The sequence below is a fragment of the Telmatherina bonti genome (assembly GCF_933228915.1).
Source record: "Telmatherina bonti genome assembly, chromosome: 10".
NCBI lineage: Eukaryota > Metazoa > Chordata > Actinopteri > Atheriniformes > Telmatherinidae > Telmatherina > Telmatherina bonti.
In genome coordinates this window covers 22,104,277-22,115,256 of record NC_136628.1, presented here as the reverse complement: position 1 = coordinate 22,115,256, position 10,980 = coordinate 22,104,277, and the positions used below count along the sequence as shown (strand labels likewise).

Below are 10,980 nucleotides of genomic sequence, written 5' to 3'. Positions count from 1 at the left end.
GTTTAGATGTCTATCATATACAAAGTGTATACAAAGTGTTCAAAACGTCTTGCATCATGAAGTAAATGTTTTACTTCAATACAAAAAGACAGCCATCATTACAATCTATATTTTATTCACAAGCAAAAACACTAAAACATAACATACTAATCTGAAAACAATTCTTTGAGGTCATTTGAGCAGTTTTCCTGGTGACTGGTGCCGCAGAATGAGGCAGGAATCAAAGAACTACCAAATCCATCACATAGCAGTCTTTCCTGAAACGGGTGGGTTGCCAGACTTCCTGTGTGTGACTTCAGCCTTTTGGCACATGGAAAGGATGTGACTGTGAGAGAGGTGAAGGTGGTTTAGCGGTTTTTTAACAAAGCCATGTTGAATCCTGTGAAAACTCAGGGAAAGGATGATTCTCTATTCATATCCACATTAAAGTTTTCCTCCTAAATAAATTATGTGTTTAAAACAGCACCAGCGAGGACATTCACCGAGAAGTCTTTCTGAGCTGGCAACGCAAGGCCTCATTTCAGCTTTAGTCTTGAAATGACAGATGTATGTGCACATTTTACACTATTCACAATATTTACAATAAAGTCTTAGCCGCAGCTTTTTTTCCAAGTGCACCAATGCACATTTTTCTCCAGGAATCCTCCTTAGGATGCATTGGCTGAAAGTAAGTGGAGCAGAGCAAATGGCAGAAAAAAAGTTCCTCATGTCCGTTTCTCTTCTACGATTTGACTTCCATGAGTAGTTTGATGTCTTTAACACCATGTTCTTCTGCCACAGCGATGATATGATTCAGGGCATTCATGCGGCCCAACATCTTCACAGCCTCTCTGATTTGCTCCCTGTTGAAAGATTTAGAAATAGATACATGACAAACAGTAATGACAAAACCCAGCATGTCACAGCACAGTAACCAAATAGTAAAAAGTACTTTGTTAAAGCAGTAATGACTACATAAGTTTTCATCTTATGTATAAATAAAGTTTCCAAAATAAGAGAAACCCTCTTTGGCTTCATATTCACAGTAGAATTCCTTACTTAGCAGTTCGACGCTCAACATCTGACCCTCCTACGCTGCCGCGGTGCAATGAGTTAGCCATGTGTGCTAGGTAGCGACAGAATGGCTCCAACTGAGGTAATGTCTGCTGACCCTTCAGTCCGGAAAACCAGTGATCAGGCAGACATTCCACCACCTAGAAAAAAAACAACCCCAAGAATGAGTTCTGCACAACATTTAGTGAATTGCAAACATCAGAAGATGCAAGGTTAACACGATTAATGTTGTTTTGTAAAATGATGCAGGATGGAGTGAGCTGCCTAAGAGAGCAAAGTGAACTGAATAAATAAGGAAAGCAGACAGTGTCATGGCTCTTGGTTGCTAGCATGCAGGAGCAAAGAAGGAAGTGATCGATGTGTGCTGATGTAAAGAGTGACTGTTGCCTGAAAATGCATGCCAGGTGTGAATGTTATCCTGCTTTCTAACTGCAGACTGAAATTTTGGAAGAAAATAATCTGAGGAAGTGACAGAAATATAACATCCCCAAGATCTAATATATGGGTATCTCACCTTCTCGCATTTGTGAATATTTTCCTCTCCTATATCCGTGGTCTGCAGCGCAGAGAGGATGTATCTATTAAGAGTGCTGTCCAAAGCCAGGTCCCTCAGACAGGAACTGGATAAGATACCATCCCATTGCAGAATGTTGCTCAACAGCTACGGACAGAAGAGATTAAAGTTAAACTGTACTCTTATTGGGCAGAAAAGCACCAGCAGAGCAGATCCTGAAGTAAATTCTGCTGGCTGCTAAACTTGTCTTATTCAAAAATTTGTTATTATTGAACAAAACCGGAAGACAGAAAATCAAACATTCACAGAATCAAAGCAACCAGCACCACTCAGCAACACAAATTGTTTTCTTATGACTAAACAAAAACACAGTGAAAGTATTCCTGCATCCGATTCTGGGCAACAAGTCCATAAGAAGCAAATTAACAGACTGCTGAATATTTATAATTATGCTTGCATCTATTAATGTTATTGTTGAGTATTATTAACTATTATTAATCATCCATGCATCTATTAAAATGTAATTCTTAAGTGGACTTTATCAAACTGAAATTCAAAAGACTTCATGTGTAATAACTGGATCATAAACTAGATTTTTATCATGTCCACAGTTTTTGACTGTCATGTTAATTTCAGATCAGCCCTTACTGTACTTTCAATCTGTTAAAGTGACACTTGTGAATAATCATGCCACACAGAAAGTACAGCAGCCATACACTAGATAAAATATAGATGCAGTCAATGTGATGTTATGCATAATAATGTCTCTGCTTGAGCGACAATTTCTGTGTTTAGTTTTTACAATTTTATTGTGACATTCAAACTGCCGTTCGTAGAGCAGTTTTGTGATGCTGATTCTGCTTTTTCAACGTTTCATATCAGTTTTAACTTATTTTCTGTGGAATTTACTAGGCATTTTAGTTAATTTTTTTTTTTTTTTTTAACCATACATTTAGATTGACTGTTGATGTTGTTTTAACAGAAAAAGTAGCTGGTCTTAAAAGACTTCATTTCAAAACAATAAAAGATCTAAATAGATGACTGTCTGTAAAGAAACAAATACCACTTCAATAGCTTGTTCTCTTTTTGCACATACCTTCACACAGGACCAGAACTGCCGTTGGTAGAATAAGTAGGCACTGCTATTTTTGTTGTCCATCACACTGAATACAAGCAAAGAAAATGGTGGAATTCAGTCTTTTAATTTAGAGCTAGACTTCTAAATCTTGCGATGGAAAACACATACTGTTGGGGGAAGAGCGGAAGGAAGACATCTTCATCCAGAGTCCGCCTGGTCCGCAAGACAACTGTTTTCAAAAGTTCCTTTGGACAAAAATCAAGATTTCTTAAACATGCTGAAGAACAGACATAACAGGGAAAAAATGTGCAACACAAGAAGGACACTGCTTTACCTGTGTGTAATTGTTGTCCCCATTCAGCACGGTAGGATAACCTTTCATAAGTCTGTGAATGAAGCCCACTAGCCTGGCAGTCTGACTGCTTGACAGTGGATCCCAAACTTGCTCTGCCAACACTGCCAAAAAACACAAGCAAAAGAATATGTCCTTATATACACTTGCATACCTTTGGTTGACTTATTTAGACACATTTTAACTGCATCCCAGAGAAAAAAAAATCCACGACATGCTATAAGCGGCTGGGTGGGGGTCACTACCTGATAATTTGGATAGGATGACCTTCTCTACTATAGCGGGCAGTAAGCCGATATCTCCATCTCCTTTCTGCAACATGCTGTTCTCCTCAAAACCATAAAACAGCAGCGACTCAAACCAGAGCATGTACTCAAAGTTTGGACACTGTGCCTGCACAAAGGATTATAACAAAAAAACAAGTTTTAGAATAAATGGTTGGATTTTTATCTTCCAAAACAGGAAAATATCACACAAAAGACCAACCTCGAGCGGGTTCCATGTAATAAGCTGCAGACGGACTAAAGGGCTGAAGAGCTTGGGCAAACAGAGGCCGATGTAAGCATCTCTGTAGCAGTCAGGATACTCTCTCCTCCACACTTCAAAGTGAGATTTGATGAAGTCGAGGGAACAGAAGTCCTCCACCACATCTTCAAACACTTTCTTACATTCCCTGTTAATCCGATCTGGATGAGACAGAAGGCTTTAGTCAGACATGAGTTATAGATCGTCCAATAAATGACTCACATGTATGTCGATATCTGAACACTCATTTTTCTTCTCACAATGTTGACATTTTAACATACCTCTCTCCAGGTTGAAGCTGGTGATATCTGTCGAGGTTTCCTCATCATCAGACGACAATCCTTCTTTATGCTCTACTTTCTTTTGCTCTCTAGCTTGTCGTCGCCGTGTTCTGTATCCACACAGAAACGGAAAAAGCAGATTAAAAACAAGAGCTGTTAAAGTCTGTTTTGAGGTGTGGCACCAATCCAACTTTCTAAAAACTTCTCTCATGGCAAACCTATGCTTTAATGTAGTAATATGCTGCAGACTTCATGCTTTTAAATGAAACATATTTTGTTCATTGTTGTTGATGGAACAACCAGACAACATAAATGCATTTAGACTAAGGAACAAAAGAAGCGCTGCTGAGGGAGTGAGCTTCATACCGTCTCGCTTCTCTTTCCGCTATCCTCCTCTGACGACTGTGCTCCTGGTAGGCTGCACGGTCTCGGCCAAAAGAGTCCATACTAGGAGCCATGACAGCTTTATCTGCAAGAGACAGAATCAATGTTAAAACCAGTACGGAGAAGCCAAAACAACCATTAAACTCATTCTGAGAGGTCAGCATCTTACGTGTTAAAATAACGCTCTCTAAGTAAAAACAGTCAAAAACATATAAACTGTTTGATATAGAGAGAGCTTTGAAGAAAACAAAACAAAACAACTCAATGTAACTATCAGAAAGACATTTCTGTTACAAACGTTTTTGGGATCATTCATTTTCTAGTCACTTACCTGGCTGCAACTCCAGACTTGTTACAGTGAAAGTGACAGATGACAAGTCACTAACGGGTCATTTCTGTCACCTTTAGGAGCTCATTATTTGAGCCAAGCTGCAAACACCCAGCTGACTTTGAGACTCAGCAGCTCAAACAGCTGTTCCAATAAAACACTTCCCGTGTGCATACATGACCACTCACACACTCACGTCATTTAACCTTAACTAAAATTATGGGGGAAATCTGTAACGGGGTAATGCGGTGCAAGAATATAAATCACGCGTGGGCACAGACATACACACACGCACATACACACACACACATCCGCATCGAGAACTGACAAGGCTGTTCAAATAAATCATAAAAACCTTCAAGATGGACTGACTTGAAAGGCTTGCAAACTCCGACGATTCATCTTTAATATCATCCTGTCTTCTCTGGACAAGTCGTGAGGCCCGTTGCCTTAGTAACTGGTGCATGGCAGCCTCCAGCTCCAGGACAGCAGGCACCTGAAAGATATGACGCCTTTTGTGACCTCTGACCCAACAACAGTGGGACTCCGAGTCACTGGGGTGTCTTGCTAGAGGAATAAAAGGATCATGAAGGACAATACAACACTGGAAGCAAACCATCGCCGGTGTCCAACAAAAACTTGGTTCGTCTCTAAAATGTTTTATTTCCATGAAAGAAAACTCAAATGTTATGGACATAAGTCTAACTGATGATTAAAGTTGAGAAATGTGACAAACCAAGTTAAACATAGTTAAATGGCTTGCAGTGGGATTGCACCGGAGTAAAACGATCTTTTCACTCAACACTGACAATACACAATCTAGATCCAATCAGGTTTACACCATGTTAAAGAAATCCATACTAGGTCATGCAAAAACAGTTAGGGGTGCATTAATCACAATGTCTGTACACTGATTTGTTAAGAAAACAGGTTGCAAGCTGGTAGACTAGTTCTCTGCTCGACCCTCAAAGTCAAAAGGTCTGCTGCTGCAATATTAAGCCCGGATTATTCTTTACATGCATGGAACTAAACGGCACAAAAAAAAAAAAAAATATCTTGCCTTTGGGGTGTCAAATGTTCTTTTGGGATTGGACACATTATTTTACTTGACTATGTCGCTATAACGGATTGTTTTTAAGTTCAAGTCCATCTGAAAAGTTTGACTAAACCTACGGTATGACCAGTACGAAGAGAATGTACTTTAAATACCTGAAAATGTTAACTATTCAATAGTCAAGAACATTTTCTTTGTGTAAATAAAATCATTTAAAAAATGATGTAAGTAAATAGAAGTTACATTTGTGAGTAAAAACAACAAAGCTGTAAAGTAGCTGTGTGGGTACATTGAGATAAGTCCTGGTGACAGATTGACCATCACACAGGTGTGTATGCTTTCTACACCAGTCAAAACAGCAGGATCTTGTTCAAATAAAATGAAAGAGCCGCTAGAGACAACAGCATTTTTTGTTAAATGATTTGCCACTAAAGCTTTTTTGTTTTATTACCCCTGTTTACTCTTAAGCTTGTCCTCTAAAAAATTCACATTAAACTCTCAGGGCACAGACACAAAACAGCAGACAGCTAATCAGACCGGATATAAATTCTCCCTTACCTTTTCACTGAAACACTCAAGCAAGTCTCCAACATACCCTCGCATCTCTTGCAAGAATTTATATTGCTCTGCATTGTCATTGGATGAACCCTCCAGCTGCTGTATGGTACTCTCAGAGGCAGCAAGGTCTTCCCTGATCTGTTTGTAGTGCTTGGCATTTGTGTTGTGGCCTGCATGCATCTGGGTGAGCCTACAGACACACGACATAAAAGGAAACAAAGGGTGAATTAAATGAGATGAAGAAATATTCTCCCATTTTAACAACTACAAATAAATTGTTTAATTTGCTGGAAACACAAATTGGTGTCGGTAGATGTACCATAATAACAATCATTAATAAGGAGACACATTTAGCCTCTCTTGCCCTTAGATGTGCCGGTAAACAATGCCATCTCCTCAAGACTGAAGTGTGCTGAGATGCCAGCAGCTGTGCTAAGGACTCAGACTTTAGACATTACGGCAGTCTTCAACCAAACCTACCTGTCCTGCAGGCGTTTCTTTACCATATCAATGGAAACTGGGACCAGATCACAAATAGGGGTCCCGTAGTGTACAGAGCCACTGTCAGAGTGGCCAGGGAGCTTGGCAGTCTGTGGCGCCACTGTACTGTAGGTGAAAGGTATGCTGTAAGAGGAACCATAAGGTTGGGCTTCGTAGCTGTTCTGGTAGTAGACTGTATTGTCCTCTGGTTGGCTGCTTTGAACCTAATAAGAAAGACATTAGAAATGCTGTTGCAGAAAGATATAGGTACAAATTTACAGAAGAATTAAATGAAGACAAAACCTTTTATAGCTTATCAGAGATGCAGTCAAGCCTTACCTGGGGTATGCTAATTCCTTTCCTAATCTGTTCCTGCTCCCAGCGGGCCACCTCTTCATCCTGACCTGCATCCATAGCCTCATCATCACTACCCTCGATACCTGTGCACACATAAAGGAGAAGTTTCCGCCTTAGAGAAACCTGACGAAGAACAGTAATATAATCAATGCACAGTCAGAGTGACATCTGTCACTCTGACTGTGCATACACAAGTATTTCACTAAAACTACATTTCTGCCTCCTATTTTCTGGAAAGAAAAAAAAAAATCACATCAACACAGCATTTTTTACACACACACACACACACCAAAAGAGTCGGTTCAAATGGAACACAGACATGACTGAAATGCTGTTAGGAAGATGACAAATTAGAAAGTCATGATCTCGGCCCTGAAGACATGAGGGCCAATTAGGAACTTGGGGAAAAAAAAAAAGACTGATTCAGCAAATACAAAGTACATTATAGATAGCATTTTCTGTAATAAAGCAGTTTTCTTTTGTTTTTAAAATACAGTTTGTGGCTAACTGCATTTATAAACAAACTTAAAAACATCCCATTAGCAGTGTCAGCACAAGCTTCGCTGTCTGCAGTTGCCATGTAAACAAAGGAGTTGACATGCATATCACAATGCAAACCATACAGATGGTGGCGTACAATCGGAAGATATACATAAAAACTGGTTTATAGTAACCAAAACCATTTTAATATGTGGATAAAAGATCCAAACTCTGTGGTTGTCAAAATACACATGAACACACACAGTACCTATCTCCTCAGCTATCTTCTGCCTCTGAGTTTTGTTCTTTACTCCACTGAAGCGAATCCTTTTCTCGTCCTCATCTTCATCATCGCTGCCATCTTGGTCATCTCGTGTCAGACGCTTTTTGGGTGTTTCTGTCTCAACCAGGGGGGCATCCCCCCCAAGCTCTCTTGCCATTTGTCGGCGTTTCCTGGCAGCATGGATAAAAGCTGCATCTGGAATCTCCCCTGGTGTAGAGACACAGGTTTTAGGCTGTGCATGTAATACTGACACACACATGTGGTTTTAATCATTTTTAGAATTTAATAAGAAAGATAAACGACAACAAAAGATTACATGAATTTCCAAAAAAAAAAAAATTCTGGGAACAAAAGAGTCATGAAGACAGGGTTTATATTCTGGGGTAGTTTGGAGTGACAACACTGAAATCATGTCAGCACTGTACCTGGTTTTAAGGTGGTGAGGGAAGAGAGTGTGTTGAACGAGGATGCCATGCTGTTGCCCCTGGATGCTTGACTGTGTGGTAGACCACCATGACTCCGTCCCTCCTCATCCTGTTCTTCAGCACTGTCTACTTCCATCTCCCCTTCCCCTTGTTCACTGCTAGCTCTGCTAGTTACTTCTTCCTTTATGTGGACAGCAGGCTGAAATGAAGTATCTGGGGAAAAGAGATAGCAGATGTGAACTGAGCTTGGATCTGTATTGCAAGTTAAATATTAAGGCAAATCTACTCAAACAGGTCACATTTTGAGCATTTTAACTAAAGTCTTCTTCCAACATTCCCTCAATCACTTCTAAACCAAGCTTCTTTAATGACTGATCATTCACCTATACTACAAGCATACCTTGTCAGTTCTATGATGTGACCTGAGAAAATGTCTTCCACACAAGGATATAAACTATAATGTTATGTGTAAGTTACATGATATAAGAGATATCCTTATTTCAGGAAGAAGAGTGGCATTACCTTGTGAGCAAATGAATTTTTGGCACCCTTTCTTTAGGTATAAAGAAAGGAATTAAGCACTTACATCACACTTTATCTACAGGTTTTACGTATACTTCTAAAGAAAAAGTCTGGTGCCAAAATTTAGCTCTTAGACGATTCAAATTCATCACCAAACTCATCTAGAAATCCTACAGAATATAATCTTACCACAGTGGGGGCTGTGACAGCTGATGTAAGAAACTCACCTGATTTGATTTCCTGTTTGACATTTCCAGATCTCTCCAAGTCCTCTTTATACTCTTTCTTCAGCTGCTTAACAATCTTCTTGCTATGATTGGACTTCTTCACTCTGAACACTTCGGATCCCTCTGTTTATGTAACAAGAATCAGGTGAGTCTGATATACCTATATATACAGTATCTTTAAACTTACACAACAGAGCTGTTTTGTAGTTTAATAACATATAAGACAGATTATACATGCATCATAGTCTACTGGAGCAAGAAAGAATTTCAATTTTTAGCCTGTCATGGTCACACTATTTTATTAACTGGCTAGCCAACTTAGCATTGCTTTAGCTTCTTCATACCTTCTTCATCGTCGAAACTCAGCAGACTTGCTTTCGTCGGTGGAGGCACAGGCACCGTATCTTTGCTCTTCTTTTCTTTCTTGACTGACCTCACATTGTTGTTAGCCAAGAACCCGTTACTGTAGCCGCTGTCAATGCTGCTTAGTGCTCCGGTAGAGTTATTTGTCTCCATAAACGGGATTTCCATGATAGGCCCAAATGATGTGGGCGCCAGCGAAAGCGACTGGCTCTCATCGTGCTCATCTTCGTCGGACTCATTCCTCCGTCGAAAATTAGCACGTTTCCCTTTTTTAAACATTATACCTGCCTGTCAAATAGAACAGTGTAGAAAAAAAGGGTTGGACAATAAAAACTTGCTAGCGTTGATGGATATTAGAAGCACACAGCATGTCAGCCATTTTCTTGCAGAGGCAATGGGTACTGACCACGTCTTCTTCGTGTCCAAATGTGAATTGGAACATTTGTATCGTCGACACAATACCGCCCTCAGCTGGTCAAAATGTGTGCAGACCTCACGCCAACGATTATCCTGAAGTTGGTGTTAGAATAATGTGTTACATGTGGTAAATGAGAAAAAAAAAAAGTCAGAAATAGACCTTTTTGCCAAGTAAGTTTGCACTTTCAAAGAATTTGTCTTGGAGTAAAAAAAAACAAAAAACAAAAGCTAAAAAAAAGAGAACAGTTTTACGTGAGCTTTTATAGCAGGGAAGTGTCAGTTGTGAGTTGGAGCTTATTGAATGAACAGCGGATGGGAAGACTTCTGACTCTTTGATGAATTACATCTTTGAAGTTGTTTCAATTGTGCTTCATATTTTCTTATATTTATATAGTTTTTTTTTTTTTTTTTTTTTTTTTTTTTAAAGATTTTAAGGTTCTTTTAGTGGTTTATAAATGTCTTCATGGTCTTGGGCCTTCTTATTTATCTGACCTGCTTTTAAAGTCCCTGTCTGGTGGGTCGGGATCCAGCGCTGCAGCCTTACAGTTGTGGCGTGGGTCCTGTCTGCCTGGACCTGGATGGCCCCCACGGTGACGGCCTGGGTGGTCGGTGGGGGTAATGTGTAGATGCACCCTGAGGATATCGTTTCCTTATCTGGTGCACATGTACCTGGCCATTCGTCTTCTTTTAACTGTTATAGGGGCTAATAGGGCACGGGTGAGGGTGGTTGTGGGTGGGTGTAAGGGGACTTTGCATGTATGTGTGTGTGTGTGTGTGTTTTATCTATTTAATGTAAATTGTTTTATTATGTGAAGCACTTTGTATTGTTTTTTTAAGCACAAAAAGTGCTATAGAAATAAAGTTTGAAAGTATGACATTTTGTTTTTAGAATAAGGTGGTTAACCAAGAATGTTTCTCTCTGTCAATTAAGTCGACTCATATGGTAACTAGGGCTAACTACGAGGGCCAGCCCAGCCTTTATGGGATCTAAGTAGAATTTGATTCAGGGGCCCCAAAACACCTCAGCCTGACTGATGCTTACATATTACTGGTATTTGTCTTTTGGCAACAATTACATGGATGAATGAAGTGTAAGCATTACTGTGTGAACATAAAAAGAATACAAAAGATAAAATAAGTCAGAAATGTAAGGTTAAGCAGTTGAAGTGCAATGTTTCTGAGAGATTAAAGCGAGCACTTCAACTAAGACATAATTAAAATGATGTATTTGCACTTGAATGGATCAGTCATCTTCTTTATCAGCAAAATAATAAAGTCATATGATTTTATTTAAATTAA

General features: G+C 39.5%; 1 protein-coding gene across 1 annotated transcript; it reads right to left on the bottom strand.

The window, feature by feature from the left end:
- Positions 1-173: 173 nt before the first annotated feature.
- Positions 174-9,644, bottom strand: paxbp1 (PAX3 and PAX7 binding protein 1). The gene is made up of 18 exons (XM_079248308.1): positions 9,246-9,644; positions 8,902-9,024; positions 8,153-8,365; positions 7,713-7,934; positions 6,947-7,047; positions 6,608-6,831; positions 6,128-6,317; positions 4,888-5,011; positions 4,170-4,272; positions 3,804-3,913; positions 3,484-3,683; positions 3,243-3,390; positions 2,980-3,101; positions 2,814-2,890; positions 2,664-2,730; positions 1,568-1,714; positions 1,039-1,193; positions 174-842 (listed from the first exon to the last, which is right to left on the bottom strand). The coding sequence occupies exons 1-18, from the start codon at positions 9,541-9,543 to the stop codon at positions 722-724; spliced, it is 2,745 nt and encodes a 914-aa protein (XP_079104434.1). The 5' UTR covers positions 9,544-9,644; the 3' UTR covers positions 174-721.
- Between the last annotated feature and the right edge of the window lie 1,336 nt (positions 9,645-10,980).